At 41.5% G+C, this 17,620-nt stretch overlaps 1 protein-coding gene across 1 annotated transcript in view; it reads left to right on the top strand.

The window, feature by feature from the left end:
• Window positions 1-17,620, top strand: part of UBE3D (ubiquitin protein ligase E3D) — a 60,965-nt gene that overhangs the window by 10,211 nt on the left and 33,134 nt on the right. Inside the window, exons 5-8 of the mRNA XM_054393193.1 lie at window positions 4,990-5,059; window positions 8,275-8,344; window positions 9,200-9,308; window positions 16,980-17,149. Of these exons, the coding sequence (XP_054249168.1) occupies window positions 4,990-5,059; window positions 8,275-8,344; window positions 9,200-9,308; window positions 16,980-17,149 (419 nt within the window). The remainder of the gene's footprint in view (window positions 1-4,989; window positions 5,060-8,274; window positions 8,345-9,199; window positions 9,309-16,979; window positions 17,150-17,620) is intronic.

Below are 17,620 nucleotides of genomic sequence, written 5' to 3'. Positions count from 1 at the left end.
TCTTCCAGTGTTACACAGTTTTTAACTGTCACATGGTCTTGCAGCATCCTAATAGTGTCTCCTGGGGAAAATATTTTCCCTGACACTGTATCAGGGATCCTTAGGAATAGAAATAGAAAATACTAGGCTGGTGATCCAGCTCCATCTGCAGATTGCCAGCGTCTGCAGATTGTCAAATAGATATATTGATTTAATTAGGCTAGCCAAAATTACTGCTTTTTGTGTTGATACAGTGGGGTGGTGGTGTTTTTTAGGTAAGGTACTGCACAAGTCTCAGCTAGCTCCTCTAACTGTAGTCAGAACAAAAAAGATTCAAGCTGTAGCTTTCAAGAAAGTACTGTATGTCAGACACTTGTACTGTGCAGTGTTTGTACCAGTTTCAAATACTGGTTTTCACAAAACCATGGCTACTTATCCATTATCTTCAAGTTAAGCAAGTAAATTTAGCTGTATGTTTGAGAGGAGTAGCAAGGCAGGAACTGGGAAAGGTGGCAACTGTGTATGTGTGAACCAGCTGTTTTTTCTGATCTCCATTACAAAGGGGCTGTGCTTCCAATACAGTCAGCTTCCTGAAGTTGTAACACAGGCTGTCAGGCCCTCCAGTTGGATTCCTGGTTTGTGGGGAGCAAGCAGGACTTTGTGATCCTAAGTTCAGCTTGCATGTGGCATGCTTCCTGGTGTTTGGGGAGCTATGGTGGTCATTTTTGATCATTTTACTATTTGCATAGTACAGATCAGAGAACTCTGGCATCAAATCCATCAGTTCTGTCTGAGGTACAGCTTAGAGAAAGACATCCAGTGTTTATGTAATACTTCAAATGATGGAAGCTCCACAGAGAAGGACCTCAAGTCCTGGTTGATAATAAGTTATCCATGGGACATCAATAAGCCCTGGTGGCCAAGAAAGCCAACAGTGTATTCAGACGCATTGTGTCCAGCAGGTCAAGGGAGGTTCTCCTCCTCCTCCTCCTCTTCTCAGCCCTAGTTAGACCACGTCTGGAATATTGTGTACAGTTCTGGTCTCCCCAGTTCAAGAGGGACAGGGAACTGCTGGAGAGAGTTCAGTGGAGAGCTACAAGGATGATTAAGGGACTGGAGTATCTCTCTTATGAAGAAAGACTGAGAGACCTGGGGCTGTTTAGTCTGGAGAAGAGAAGGCTGAGACAGGACCTTATCAATGTCCACAAATATCTGAAGGGTGGCTGTCAGGAGGATGGAGTCAGTCACTTTTCAGTGATGCCCAGTGAAAGGACAAGGGGCAATGAATGTAAACTCAATCACAGGAAATTCCATCTCAACATGAGATAAAACATTTTTACTGTGAGGGGGATGGAGCACTGGAACAGGCTGCCCAGAGAGACTGTGGAGTTGTCTTCTCTACCCTACCATTCTATCATTCAATGATTTATCACATTCATTGATAAGCTCTTTCAGTGGTTAATCATCCTGATTCTTGCTGCCTTCTCATTAACTTAAGCACACTAAGAATTGCAGTTCTGTATCTCTTCTTACCTCTAAAGTCTATTTGTTTCTTAGAAATTATTTTCTTAATGGTTTTCCAAACCATTTTTCAAAATTTTAACATATTTTATAGATCCACCTTTGCAGTAATCATCTCACTAGCTCTGAAGATGTTATATTTTCTTCTTTATCCATATCAACTATTCAGTTGTTTATGCATTCAGAGATCATCTTTACCCTTACTTTTGTAGCTTCTCATTAGTAACTGTGGTTTGGTTAGCTACCATTATCTACATTATTTTGATTTGCACTGTCTTCCACTATGTATTCCTTTATTTTGCCATCACTGGTTTTGTTGTTCCTGTTGTTCCTAATTATATGGCTGTATTTTAGCACAGATCATTAGACTAAGCACAACCTACTTAATGATCCAGACTGGTGTGTTTAACTCCTCTATCTCTGTTGTTTACCCATTCCCTATCATTCCAGCAGGAAGTACTTAATCTTTTCTATAGAGTAACTGAAAAAAATTGGCCCAGTGTGTCTGACTTACCTATAATTTCTTTACTCATTGGTCTAATCACAGACCACATGTTCTTCAAGGCAGTTGAATTAGAATAAATCAATTAACCAATCATCATTCAGGTTTTGATTAGGATAATTGTGCTTAGAACTCTGCGTCGTCTGAAAGTCCACAGTCCGGTTTCTGAAGATAATCTGTAATGGACATACCTCAAAACTTGCCTTTATAAGATGGAAATAAGGCCAATGCCATTCTGTGGTGGATTAGAAGGACTGTGGTCAGTAGGTCAAGAGAGATTCTCCTCCCCCTCTACTCTGCCCTGGTGAGGCTGCATCTGGAATATTGTGTCCAGTTCTGGGCCCCTCAGTTCAGGAAGAACCTCAGGGAACTGCTTGAAAGAGTCCAGTGCAGAGCCACAAAAATGCTGAAGGGAGTGGAAAATCTTCCTTATGAGGAGAGCCTGAGGGAGCTGAGGGCTCTGTAGCTTGGAGAGGAGGAGCCTGAGAGGTGACCTCATTCATGTTGATAAAGATGTGCAGGGTGAGTGCCAAGAGGCTGGAGCCAGGCTCTGCTGGGTGATGCCCAATGACAGGACAAGGGACAGTGGGTGGAAGTTGGGGCATAGGAAGTTCCATGGAAGCATGAGAAAAACTTTTTCCCTGTGATGGTGACAGAACACTGGAACAGGCTGCCCAGGGGAGTTGTGGAGTCTCCCTCTCTGGAGATATGCAAAACCTGCCTGGATGCATTCCTGTGTGATCTGCTCTAGGTGATCCTGCTCTGGCAGGGGGTTGGACTCGATATGATGTTTTGAGGTTCCTTCCAGCCCCTGACATTCTGTGATTCTGTGAAAAGTACTTTATATAGCTAGGGCCATGAAGCCCTTTTAGCAATAGTTTTGTGATATAATAGGCCACAGAGCAGCATAGCACATCAGCATAGCACATCATCATCATTATCCATTTTAAAATTTGAATGCTAAGGGGTATGATAGTGGTGATGAAATAAAATTATGCACCCTGAAGAGAGGCATGTAGGTTCAGGCTAGTTGGAATCCAGAGAAACTGTTGCCATCTTTTATAAAGGTTACAGAAAAAGATAAATTCAGAGGTTTTTCCCCTCAGCTAATTTAATTTCTGCTAAATCCAGATACTATTTTTGTAGGCATATGCTGCAATAGAATTGTAGAATCATAGAATGGTCTGGGTTGGAAGGGACCTGCAAAAGTCACCTACTCCAACCCCATCTGCAGTCAGCAGGGGCATCCTCAACTGGCTCAGGTTGCCCAGAGCCTTGTTGAACCTCACCTTGAGTATCTCCAGGCATGAGGTCCCAACCACTTCCCTGGGTGACCTGTTCCAGTGTTCCACCACCCTCATGGTAAAGAATTTGTTCCTAACATCCAATCTAAATCTACTCCTCTCTAACTTGAAGCCATTGTCTCTCATCCTATCACCAGAGGTTATTGAAAAAAGTCCCTCTCCATCCTTCTTGTAGGCCTCCTTCAGGTAGTGGAAGGCTGCTATTAGGTCTCTCCAGAGCCTTCTCTTTTCCAGGCTGAACAACCCCAGCTCTGTTCTTAAGTTGATCATGACTTGTTTGGATGTAGAAACCAAACCAATAAAACAGTAGTTGTTAAATTACACATGGGTGTATGTAGACTATATGTAAATATCCAGTGTAGGTGTCTTCTCATTACATTTTCAGGGTTTCTAGCTCCAGAAGAGTTTATTAATTCAGGAGCCTCATTGTGGTTGTATGTACATACTGCTTCCAGACCAGAGCTGTACTGTGCTACACCCAGGTTAGTAAGACCACACAGAACTAGTTCTGGAGTTTCTGCTTTGTATTAGAGTAGGAGTTGTGCTTTTGTATCTTTATACTGACACTGGATTTAAATATTAACACTGGAATTAGTAGGATTGTTACCAGGGCAGATCAGAGGTTCATCCAGAAATGAGATCTTTTTCAGTGGCCTGTAAGGGATACATAAGAGCAAGGTAAGGATTGAGTGATGTTGTTTGGGCAGTGCAGAGACTTCTTGTGTTATCCACAGTTTTGTTTTTTTTTTTAAAGCCTTGACTGAACATTGCTTCTCCTGAATTTCTGAAGAGTTTTTGAACTTATGCATAATTCTAATATGAAAAATACTTTCTATAGTGAGTACCAAACTAGTTTATACATTGAGTGACAGCTACCTCCCTTTTCTTTGATACAAACCAGGTTCCAATTTCATAGCATGAACTATGAAAGTAAATGTTTGTTGGCTCTTCAGCTTTTCCTTAACATTCATGATTTTATGTATCTCAGTGATACATAAAACAAACCCTCATTTTTCTACCTTTCATGCTTTCTCCTATTACATCTGTTTGCTTGCCACTTACAGAAACTTGTTTTGAACTGCTGGCAATTATTCTTTGTCTTTGCTTCTGCTGGAGCTGAGGGAGGGAGGTTGTTCAAGAACAGAATCCACCTCACCTTTCTGGAATATTGTGCTGCATGCTATGTTGTGTTCTTCAGCTGTTTCCTAGTAGTCTGTGGACATTTTCTGCTCTCTGCTCAGCGGTGAACTGATATTCCTATAAAACTATCCCAGGTGGCTAGAACATTTTACTGAGGGATGGTAGTCACATTGCAGCATAATATTTTATGTATATATTTTGGAGTACTTCTTTTTTATGTGCATTATTTTCCCTTAAGAAAATAGAATTTGCCTTGTCGTTTTGTCATCCAGTCACTCAGTATTAGGAGATTCTCCTGTTAGCTATTAGAGGCTGTGCAGAGTAGTCAGTATATATTACCAGATTAAAAAACTAACATAGGACTTGCAAGCAAGTCAAAGTGTAGAAAGCTGAAGTAGTGAATGCAAATCTGTGTGTATGTAAATATGAAGAGACCAGAAACAAGACAGGGTTCACCATCTACTCTGGAGAGCATGTTAAAATTATGCATTCCTTTTTTAGGGTAACTGAGTGACATTTAAATGACATTTCTTTGTCCTACAGAAACCAAAGGAAAATACCAGAGTAATTTGTAAGCGCTGCAAGACAATGCTGGGAGAAAAGGTATCATCAGGTATGTGATGTACAAACCAAACTACACTTACCTGCATCAGTCACTGAGCACTGAAGGTTAAAAACTCTAGAGGAAAGTAGTTTATCAGGTGCAGGGCTGATTCCTATGTGTTTGTCTTGTTCCCTTCTGGAACACATGAAGTCATTGTTTCCACTGTTAATGGAAAAATCAGTTGAAAGTGACTTACAAAAAGGATTTTCCTCATTGTTGCTTTTGTGGCATATTTGGCCAGTTCCAAAGCTTTGGAAGATTCAGTGCATAATTCCATTTTACTAGGAATCACAGTAAAAAAGAGGACATAAGAAATTACAGGTACATCTCATGTTAGATGAGAAGCAGATATGAGCCACCCGTGTGCACTTGCAGCCCAGAAAGCCAACCAGATCCTGGGCTGCATCAGGAGAAGTGTGGCCATCAGAAGAAGGGCCAGGGAGGTGATTCTCCCCTCTCTACACTGCTCTTCTCAGACCCCACCTGGAGTACTGTGTCAGTTCTAGAACCATGCTGGAACATGTCCAGAGAAGGGCCTGAAGTATGATCAGAGGGCTGGAGCTCCTCTCCTGTGGAGACAGACTGAGAGAGTTGGGCTTGTTCAGTTTAGAGAAGAGAAGGCTAGGAGCAGACCTTACTGTGGCCTTCCAGTATCTGAAGGGGGCTACAAGAAAGCTGCTGAGGGACTTTTTAGGATGTTGGGTAGTGATAGGACTAAAGGGAATGGAGCAAAACTAGAAGTGGGTAGATTCAGATTGGATGTTAGCAAGAAGCATGAGGGTGATGAGACACTGGAACAGGTTGTAGTGGAAGGGAGGTAGTGGAAGCCTCATCCCTGGAGGTGTTTAAGGCTGGGCTGGATATGGCTCTCGCCAGCCTGATCTAGAGTGAGGTGTCCCTGCCCCTGGCAGGGGGGTTGGAACTAGATGATTCTTGAGGTCCATTTCAATCCTGACAATCCTGACAATTCTATTTATTTTATTGTCACTCCTACATATTAATGGGAAGGTTAATTCAGAACTTAATCAACACAACACTGGAAGCTAAAGATATGATTGCTGACAGCCATTCTGGTTTCATGAAAAGCAATCCTTGTCAAAGAAACAGGTTCTAACTTGTCATCATCTGATGATGAGGTGATGAAATTATTGGTTTAAAAGCTGTCATTATATTGAATCAGCAGGTTTTACCTGAAGTAGTGTGAAGATGGGTCTCTGTTGGTTTTTAAAATACAGTTACTAACAGGAGAGAAGCAATGTTAAGACTGTTACTAGCAGGGTTGATTCTTTCATTCTCTTTCTACTACTGCATGAGTCTGTGTGAGCCTGGCTTAGTTCAGAGATCTGTAGGATGTAAAAACTTCTCAGAAAATACAAAGCCTGTTTAAGAAATAAGTCATGAAGAGACAGAAGGTTGCAGAAGGTTGCGTCTGACCTGTACAGGCTTCAATAAAACAAAATTTAAGGTAGGACATTTGAAAGTTCACAAAGCAGGTTGTGACTTTGGGAAAGCAGTGGTTGGAAACAGGCTTCACAGGTCATCACAGAGAATGGATGCCTTGATCTATGCCTTCAGATGGTTGCAGCAACCAGTAACTGATGTGATCAGAGGGTATGAGAAAAGGCAAAGACTGCCTAGATGTGCAGAGAGTTGGTCTGGACTCTGTACCTGGCTGAAGTTAGATAACAAGTCCATTGTTTTGGCCATATTTCTTCAGTGCTGTAGGAAGTCTATGTAGGGGTCAAAGTAAAAAAAACCCAACCAACCAACCAACCAAAAAAATAACCAGAGATGTATGGCTTAAGACTAGGCAGAACTGTTTCTGTGAAAAGAGACTAGAGATCAGACTTGACTGTCATGCTTTGGTGCCTCCTCTGGAGCAGGTATCAATGCCTGAAAGATAAAGATGTATTAGAGTGGTGTAGTTATTGAGGCCAGATTTGGCTTCGAAATTCCTCTTCTGGCTATTCCTGTTCTTAACTCTTTCCCCATGTACTCCTAAGATCCTTTTCTTGGGAAATCCCACCTTCTATCACTCTGTAAGAAAACATCTTAGGGTGAGGTGTCCCTGCCCATGGCAGGGGGGTTGGAACTAGATGATCCTTGTGGTCCCTTCCAACCCTGACTGATTCTGTGATTCTATCTTAATTCCCCATGGCCTTGCAGCAGTAGGCACCAATTCCTTCCTCAGGGTAACAGCTGGGGAGCTGAAATGACTTAACTGGCTTCTTTTCCTCCTGTCTCCCAGGACTAGACACTGTGTGGAGCAAACTTAAATTAAACTTAGAGGTATAATGTAATTTTGTAATAGGGAAGATAAATTAAAAAATGTAGTACTTGCCTAGAGAAGGCATGGGATTAACAGTCTTTTGGAATCTTTGAAACAGAATAAGTGTCTTCCTGAAATGCTTGCCTTCATCCAGTTTTAATGCTGTGTGTGGACAGAGATCAGATGAGACAATCCCTCTACCCATAAAATTAATGGAACTGATGAATCTTTGCTGTTGTTCATGTGCTAAGGCTTTGTGGAATTAATTTATTACTCTATATGCTCAAGCTATTCTGCTAGCCCACTGGTAAGACCGTGTTTGTGGAATTGACCCAGAGCTTCAGTCTGACCTGATTTTATTGATAGGGGTTAAATTCTGTACACAAGCACCTCCATTTAGTGTTAAAAGCTGTCTTTAGTGGAGATTTTGGGGAACATTTACATTGAAACTCAAAATCTGTGCAGTATTAGTCTTCAGTCAGTGTGATTTTTGGAAAGAAGTCCTATTCTGCTCCTTGAGCAAAGAAGAAAATTATTCCCCTGTGCCTGCTGTTATTAAAACTGTCTCTTGTGATTCACTGCAGCATTACTGAGCAGCATAAAATACTTATGTAAGCTATGCTGATCTCAGTGCTTTAGGAAAGTTCTTTCAATTCATCTTTCAGGTTTGGTTTGAGCTCTTGCTTGCTTTGTTTCAAGATGATTGTTCCCAGCATTAAACAAGGATCAATATGAATGACAAATTGCTGATAATGTAATTAGCTCAGAGTAGCTTTATTCTGGCAGTGTGTGTTTTCTGTTATTGATTGCTTCTCCCACAAACCAAAGCAGAATTTGACCATCTGCTGCACCCTTTCATTGAGTGCTGAACAAAAGTTTAATTAGGTTAGTGATAGTCTACTCTTAACCAGTTGGTTGTTCTGTTGCACTTAAAAAAATGTTTTTGTCACTTTAGATACCATTAAATATTATGTCACTGAGGTACTCATTCGACCATCTGAGGGAAGTTTCAGCCCAACATCAAGGTAACAAGTGAAAATAAATCAGATTGTTTGCCCAGGTTTATACTTTAGAAAGGGTGCTCAAAATGCACTAAGGTTTTCATTTCTTGAATCACTACATCAGTTCACAAAGTGCTGTCAAATTTTATGCAATGGTCAGAAAATTAAGGAAGATTTGAAGTAATGTAGTCTGAATTCACTTGTACATTTTTGTTTGATTCTCATTGTGTTTGTAAATAACAAAGGGGAGAGATTCTGTATGATTTGTCCCAGTGTCTCACTCTTCAGTTAAGTACAATTAAGTTAAAATGCAGTAGCTCTTTCTGTTGGATTGCTTAAGTTTGTGTGATACCTCATGGTGGAAATGGAAAGTTACATTATGGAAAGTTAAATGAAGTAAAGCTTGAAAAGCTGGACTGAAATTTTTGAATTTTCGAGTAATTCACTTTGAAGTTAAGGCTAAGATGGAACAGAACTTGGTCTAACCATCCTGTTTCATGTACTATATGTCAGTCACAATTCTTCCCTTTTTCTATTTGGGGTATGTGAATTGTTCTCAACTTTGTGTTCATACATGTAAAACATAATTGAGGGGAACAAAGCTTTTATTTAGCATTTGGCATTCGGTGTTGGTCAAAATAAAGGTTGTGGAGTATTTTGGGCTACTGGTCTATTAAAAAAAGTTGCTGTTGAAGTAAATAAAAGGTCCTCTGGTTTTGGGGGAGAGAAAGATAAAGTCTGTCTTTCAGTAAAAACTAGTTGTAGATGTAGTGAAACTGGTACTATGGAGATATTCATATACTAGTAATGACTCATTGTGAATGATTTTGCCCATGTAGTGGTTATAAAACATGTAATATGTGGTTAATTCTTAAACAGGTCTCAATTTGTACAGAGCATGGTTGCTCAGTGTCTTCTGGAATTGTCCTCTGCAAAAACTACCTTTAGATTCACCATAAAAGGGGATAATGGAAAAATCTATGTTCTGGTAAGTTGTTGGGTTTTTTTTAATCTTTATCCTTTTGAAAATGTTCAATCTGTGAATCCAAGCTCCTAAAATGTATTGTTTGTGCTCTTGGTGATTGTATATTTAAAGAAAATTAACAAATTCAAATTCTGGAAATAGCTCTGAAGAGTTCGAGTAAGAAATTTCCCCCCAGCCCAATTTTTAATCTAAGTAAATACACATATAGAAAACTTCTCTATTAATATAGTGATGAAAGTGCTACAGATGCACCACAAGCAGCACAGAAACAACACTGTGGTTTGTATTAAAAAAATATGGAAAGCTTAAATTTTGACTTTATAATGTATCTCATCTTCTTGCTCCAGTGCTCCTTACCTTTAATCATCAAAAGTTCAACAAATTGTACAGCATCCTTCACAAGTATTGTCTTAAGTCAGCAGAGACTGCTAACATAGTACATTGCATTGCAAAGTGAGGTGGAAACAAAAATAAAATTGCCTATTATACTTAATGTTCTAATGCTGTTAAACTTGGTTAAGCTTGATATTTAATTTGTGACAGCTAAATTCCTCAGACTTTTAAGATGGATAGGAATTTGGGTCTGGAATCTTAATGCCATGCACTTGGTATAACCAGGGATGTTTTCTTTTATTCATGAGCTAAATACAGGTACAGGGTTTGTAGATCTGAAGTTTATAAGAATAATTCATAGACACAAAGATAAGGAAATAGAAGACTGTAGTTTCCTGCCCCAGATAAACTTAGAGATGCACTTTGTTGAGGTGAATAAATAAACTGCTTTATATATGCATTGTCCAAGTTCTGTCATTTCCAAACATTCAGATTCCCAGGTAAGTGTATAGCTGCTGCTTCAAGTACCTTTTAGTGCCAAGATAGCAACATTTTTGCCAATGTATTGATTAAAGGAGCAGGCTGAACTAGCCCAAATTGGGATTTCTATTCACAGAATCACAGAATCATGGAATTGTCAGGGTTGGAAGGGACCCCAAGGATCATCTAGTTCCAGCCTCCCTGCCATGGGAAAGGGCATCCTCCACTAGATCAGGTTGCCCAGAGCCACGTCCAGCCTGGCCTTCAATACCTCCAGGGATGAGGCTTCCACCAGCTCCCTGGGCAACCTGTTCCAGTGTCTCACCACTCTCATGGGGAAGAACTTCTTCCTAATGTCTAATCTAAATCTCCCCTCCTCTAGTTTTGCTCCATTCCCCCTAGTCCTATCACTACCTGACACCCTAAAAAGTCCATCACTAGTTTTGTTGTAGGCCCCCTTCAGATACTGGAAGACTATAATAAGGTCTCCTCAGACACCTCTCTTCTCCAAACTGAACAAGCTCAACTCTCTCAGTCTGTCTCCATAGCAGAGGAGCTCCAGCCCTCTGATCATCCTCATGGCCCTTCTTTGGACGTGTTCTAGCATGTCCAGATCTTTCTTATAACAGGAGTTCAAGAACTGTTTCCATTAGTGAGTAATTAGTATCTTTTTTGTATTTAACCTCAGAAAGTCCAGGGTGAGGTTCCTAGGTGCTGTATACACACCAAGAGGCATTCAGGAGTCATGAGTTAAGTCACAGGACTCAGAGGCCTTGTAAGCACTGTTTGTATTAATGATTGAAAACAGCTAAACAGTAAAAAATGTAGATGCTTGAGGCTGTGGGTACACAGCCAAGTCAGACAAGTGGTCTCATCACTGATGCATCATGGACTGGCTGTCCCACCTGCTTGCCTTGACAGTGAGCCAAAGATTCTCATTCACAGTGCTTGTGCTTACATACATGAATGCACACAGCTTAGGCTGTGGATGTGGTAATTAAGGCTAAGGTCTCTCAAAAGTCTTCTTAAAATCTTTTTTTTTGAACCACAAATATCATGGATAATCGTCTTCTTGTTTCCTCTGCATGTGCCTGTTAACATTACCAGTTAGGTTATTACTCATATCTTGAATTTCTATTGTTCAAGATGATGATAACCAAGTTCCTGAAAGCTGTATACTATGTATTTATGTGTTGGTTTTGTTTGTTGGGTTTTTTTTAAGGATGACAGTAAATAAAAATCTCTTTGTCTGTACTTATCCCTGCCCTCTTCACATTCTTTAAAAGGTAAATTATTTACCTCCTCTCTTTACACCACTGTTGAAGGGTTCCCTACCTTGAAGTTGCATGACTTACAAGCTAAGAATGAGGACAGCAAATGGATAATGAGATAGGAGAACAAAAGCAAAATGGTACATTACTGGTCAGCACAGTAGCATCTTAATAGATGCTGGATTTTTCCTGTTCTGTAAAAAAAAAGGATATGTTTGAAAGAGGAAATGAGTAGTTTTGTGGAGAGATACAGGGATTTGAGCCCACGGATGGTGTCAACCTGATGTGAAAATCAGTAGGTGTGTGGTAGAGTTTGGAGTGTCTGAATAGTAACTCCAGTCTTTCAGTAGTGAATGAAAGATGGATTTTTGGAGTGAGACTAGACTGTAATCTGCTTTGAAAGTAAGGCAGCTTGTATTTCAGGAGTGAGCGGAGAGGGAGTGGGAAGATACTCCAAGAAAATAAATACGTAACAAAATGGGAGAGACCTGTTCTCAGGTCTCCCAGCAGGGAGAAAAAGTTTGCATTTGTCAAGGCTGGAGACAGATGGGGTTGTTGGCATGATCAAGATGTGAGGTAATGAGTACCTCATGGAGACATATCTACCCAACTCTCTTAAGAGAGCTTGATCTGAACAGACTGAGTATGAGGGTGAAGAGGCTGTAATGAGAGATGTTTGTGTTACTGAGCTTGTGATGACACAAGCAATGGTAATATCTGCAGCAAATGAGAAAGAACTAGCAAGGAAGAACAACAGCATTCTCTTGGCTGTGTTATATTTGAATTGATGCTTAATTGTCCATAAACTGCTGCTGGTGACACAGGTTGAGATTTCAGGAAACATCACAGAATATAAATCATAGTATTTCACCTGTTTGGATCAAGTACCATAAAATATAACTGAGATTTGTGGCAGCTTTTCTCCTAAAATAGTTTTTGAAGCCTATTGACAAGGTGATTTAAAACCCAAACCAACCAAACAATGTAAAAACTAGCAACAAAAAAAGCCAAACAAATGCTTCCTCCTGATGCTGTCATTTCAGAAAAGGTCATCAATCTGCACCATGCATGAATTCTAAACTTTATATTTCTGTAGAGGTTCTTTTCTTACTGGAGTTAATATGAAATGAACTCAGTTGTGCAGGCTGTGCTGTACAACGTGGCAGAGAGGAAGGAAAGGTTATACACTGTGAATAGCATAGTCAAAAGGACAGGTCAAAACTGGAACTATGTTAGCCAGAAATAACATCTATAGACTTTTTTGAGCCAGCACACCAAGTTTTGATCATTCCTCATCCAGACCAAAAACAGCAGGTTGAGGGAGGTGATTCTCCCCCTCTACTCCACTCTGGTGAGATCCCACCTGGAGTACTGCAACCAGTTCTGGAGCCCCTATTACCAGAAGGATTGGGACATGCTGGAACATGTCCAGAGAAGGGCCATGGTTATGATCAGAGGGCTGGAGCTCCTCTCCTTTGAGGACAGAGTGAGAGAGTTGGGGTTGTTCAGTCTGGAGAAGAGAAGGCTCCGAGGTGACCTTCTTGTGGCCTTCCAGTATCTGAAGGGGGCTACAAGAAAGCTGGGGAAGGACTTTTTAGGATGTTGGGTAGTGATAGGACTGGGGGGAATGGAGCAAAACTAGAAATGGGTAAATTCAGATTGGATGTTAATAAGAAGTTCTTCACCATGAGTGTGGAGAGACGCTGGAAGTTTGCCTAGGGAGGTGGTAGAAGCTTCATCCCTGGAGGTTTTGATGCCAGGCTGGATGTGGCTGTGAGCAACCTGATCTAGTGTGAGGTGTCCCTGTCCATGGGAGGGGGGTTGGAGCTGGATAATCCTTGAGGTCCCTTCCAACCCTGGCAATTCTATGATTGTAAGATCGAAAAATAATACATGAGGAAAAGAAGGAAATTATTACCTAAAGAAGCAAATGTAGTTCAGAAGTTGATTTTCTCATGGCCTAAGTATCCTTTCACCTGCAGAGATTTAATTTGCTTTCTCTGTATTTTGTGCTAAATTATTAATACAGATCCATTGCATTGCTGTTGAGACAAAGACATGCTTTGAACAAGCAGCAGAATGTTGTTGTCATGCCACATATCAAACACACATAGTAGTAGGTAGTACTTTTCTGATAGATCGTGTTGCAAATGGTTTCAAAGAATCATAGAATTGTTTTGGTCAGAAAGGACCTTTAAGATCATAGAATCATAGAATTGTTAGGGCTGGAAGGGACCTCAAGGATCATCCAGTTCCAAGCCCCCTGCCATGGGCAGGGACACCTCACACCAGATCAGGTTGCTCACAGCCACATCCAGCCTGGCCTTAAAAAGATCCAGGGATGAGGCTTCCACCACCTCCCTGGGCAACCTGTTCCAGTGTCTCACCACCCTCATGGAGAAGAACTTCTTCCTATCATCCAATCTGAATCTCCCCATTTCTAGTTTTGTTCCATTCCCCCTAGTCCTATCATTACCTGATACCCTAAAAAGTCCCTCACCAGCTTTCTTAAGATACTGGAAGGCTACAATAAGGTCTCCTCGGAGCCTTCTCTTCTGCAAACTGAACAGCTCTGATTCAGTCTGTCCTCACAGGAGAGGTGCTTCAGCCCTCTGATCATCCTCGTGGCCCTTCTCTGGACACTCTCCAGCACGTCCCAATCCTTCCTGTTGTGGGGGCTCCAGGTTCAATGATCAATCAACCCCACCATGGTTGTTAAATTGTCCCAGAGTGCCGTGTCTACACATTTTCTTGAACACCTCCAGGGATGGTGACTCCACCACCTCTCTGGGCAGCCTTTTCCAATGCTTGAGCACTCATTCAGTAAAGAAATTTTTCCTAATATCCAATCTAAACCTCCCCTGGCCAACTTGAGGCCATTTCCTCTCATCCTAGTGCTGGTTATTTGGGAGAAGATGCTGACCTTCACTTCAACCACCTTTCAGGTATTTGTAGGGAACAATGAGGTCTCATCTCAGCCTCCTCCAGACTAAAGAATCCCAGTCCCCTCATCCACTCACCATAAGACATGTTCTCTAGACCCTTCACCAGATTCATTTGGTTGCTTTCTCTAAAGCAAGTTGCAGAATGATTCTGAAAGGAGCAGGCAGCTGTTCCTTTTATTCCGTAGACTAGTTTGAAGAATGTTCCCCATCTGAAAAGCATCCCAGGAGGCTCCTTCACATGGAGGTGTTAATAACTTCAAAAGGAAGGAACTCTATTTAGTTAAACCTAGTTGTGTTGGCAGTGGCCTGTGTGTATAGGACATTTCTCTTTCCCCCTGTCTTCAACACTTGGCTTAAAGCACCATGTGTAATGGTCCTGGCTAATGAGATATATTTTGCACCTTGGGCTGTGAATGTGTGTGGTGAGTTACCAGAGCAAAACTGATGAACAGTCACTTGCTAAGCCAAGTGCATTTGTTTGCCATCATTTATGTGCATATGCTAAAGTGATTCTCCTCCTCCCATCCCCTCCCATGACATCTCTATCAATATATCTCATTCCTCCTTTATGAAACTTCCACTCTAATGTTCTGAGCCTTGGGCTCTGATAAATTGTGACTGTCACATTCAGTTATGACATCTACTCTGTGTCCTGTTAACGGTGCCTTTCCCCCTCCACAGGGGATATCATATGTCTGCTGCCTAACATCATGTAACTTGTTTTACTTGAAGCTGATTAGGTCATGAGAAGCAGAGGATTGCTCTCTAGTGAGCAGCATTGCATAAATCCTGTTTTCTGTGATAAATATTTAATATATAAACATTTAATACTGGCTCAGGACTTGTAAAAATTGATTTCCATAGGTAACTCAGATCACTTCACTACTGCAGGCTGTGAGGAAAGGAAAACACTGAATTTTTTGCACAATCCTTAGCATGAGAAACCCGAATCCAAGTCAGAACACTGATGCGCAATCACACAAAGATTAAATAAGGTCCATAAAGTGATGCAAAAAGTTCAGACTTTTCAAAATTCTCCCCAATGAATATCCCATCAATTGCTGTGGGCAATGAGACTTGCTGAAGAATGCCAGTTTCATTGTCGAGTCTGATACAGATTTTCCCAGCTAAGGGTCTGTTACAACCGTGCCCAAGTGGAGGTCAGTGACAAGTGGAGTCCCTCAAGGACCAGTACTGGGACCAGTCTTGTTTAACATCTTCATTGGCAACGTGGACAGTGGCATTGAGTGCACCCTCAGCGAGTTTGCTGATGACACCAAGCTGTGTGGTGCAGCAGACAGGCTGGAGGGAAGGGATCCATCCAGAGGGACCTGGACAGGCTGGAGAGCCGAGCCCAGGACAACCTCATGAGGTTCAACAGGACCAAGTGCGAGGTTCTGCATCTGGACTGCAGCAATCTCAAGCACCGATATAGTCTGGGCAGGGACTGGCTTGAGAGCAGCCCTGAAGGAAAGGACTTGGGGCTGCTGGTGGATGAGAAACTCGACATGAGCCAGCAGTGAGCACTTGCAGCTCAGAAAGCCAACCAGAGCCTGGGCTGCAGCAAGAGAAGTGTGACCAGCAGTGTCCATTTCTGGAGCCTCTGTTACAAGAAGGATCTGGAGGTGCTGGAAGGTGTCCAGAGAAGGGCCACGAGGATGATCAGAGGGCTGGAGCTCCTCTCCTATGAGGAGAGATTGAGAGAGTTGAGATTGTTCAGTTTGGAGAAGAGAAGGCTCCAAGGAGACCTTGGCCTCTGGCCTTCCAGTATCTGAAGGGGGCCTACAAGAAAGCTGGGGAGGGACTTTTTAGGGTGTTGGGTAGTGATAGGACTGGGGGGAATGGAGCAAAACTAGAAATGCATAGGTTCAGATTGGATGTTAGGAAGAAATTCTTCAGCATGAGAGTGGTGAGACAACTGGAATAGGTTGCCCAGGGAGGTTGCCCAGGAAGCCCCATCCCTGGAGGTTTTTAATTACAGGCTGCATGTGTCTCTGAGCAACCTGATCTAGTGTGAGGTGTCCCTGCCCATGGCAGGGGGTTGGAACTGGATGATCCTTGAGGTCCCTTCCAACCCTTACAACTCCGTAATCCTGTGATTTGCAAATTCCAGCCTTTCTTTTAGACCACAATGTTTGTTGTCTTTTTCCTTTCGTGTCTTAGCTCCATCCAGTCACAACTATCATGCTTTTTCTAAAAATGCTGACTTTTTTTGGAATTTTCAGTGGGCAGTCTTTCAGTTTCCTGTCTTCAGCCCTCAGTCTTTCAACACCATATGCTTCAACTAATTCCTAAAAACCTCTGAAATTAGAGAAAAAAAATCTGTTTGGTACTGAAACATGACTTGGGACTGTTTCTTTTGTTACTATCAAAGGAAATATGCTGCCACCAGAAAAAGAGGCAGCTCCAGAGAAATTAAGATCTTAAGAGCTGACTGTGATAAATCAGCCATCAGTTTATTGTATTAACCCATTTTTTTTCCACTAGAGGCTGTGCAGACTGTGCTGAATAATGAAATGTCAATTTATTTCTGATAACACTTTGTAAGACTGTGGCTTCAGTATCATTTGGTTTAGGATCAGGGTAAAGGAACAAACTGGAATGTATGTGGTCTACACTGGAATAAATGATTTCTCCATTTATAGATATGGCTTTTAAATTCTGACACATTGCTGGTGGAGTCCTTAGGAAGTTCCTCCTCCCACGGAGTTTTTGCACTGTTTGGAGATAACTTCATGCCTAACTCTGGATCAGTGGAGACCTGCAATGCTATCAAAGTCCTTTACCAGCCATGCATTAAAAGCAGGAATAAGGAGTAAGTACAGCATTTTCTCACCTCAGGTTCTGATCTTTGATTTGGTTTGCATTTCAGAGCAACTTCTTTGGACAGTCCATTAATCTCAGGGGTGTACCTCTTTGAAACTGCCTACTTTGTACAAATTAATTTTTATTAAAGCAAAATGCCAGACAAATAGTATTTGATTTCTCTTAAAACCAGGGAAAATCTGGTTGCTAAATTTTTTGCACCACGATGTTAACATGTAGGCCAAAGAGTTACGTTGTTTGTAGGGGCACAGGTAGATAACTTAGGTATGTGATACAAATGGAAGTTGTTGCTTTTGCACAGGAGAGTGATTTGCTTTTCATGCACTCCCTTTTTCCCTGTGCTAACTCATTGCAGTTTCAGAGACTGGTTGTTTTTCCATCTCTTTTGGCAGGAGTTGGAAGGATGTGATCTCAGGAAGCAGCCATAGCTCCATGTGATGGAATTCAGGGAGAAGAAAAA

This window comes from Indicator indicator, chromosome 2 (genome assembly GCF_027791375.1).
Source record: "Indicator indicator isolate 239-I01 chromosome 2, UM_Iind_1.1, whole genome shotgun sequence".
Taxonomy (NCBI): Eukaryota; Metazoa; Chordata; class Aves; order Piciformes; family Indicatoridae; genus Indicator; species Indicator indicator.
The sequence above is the reverse complement of the archived record's forward strand: the minus strand, read 5'-3'. Positions and strand labels throughout refer to the sequence as shown.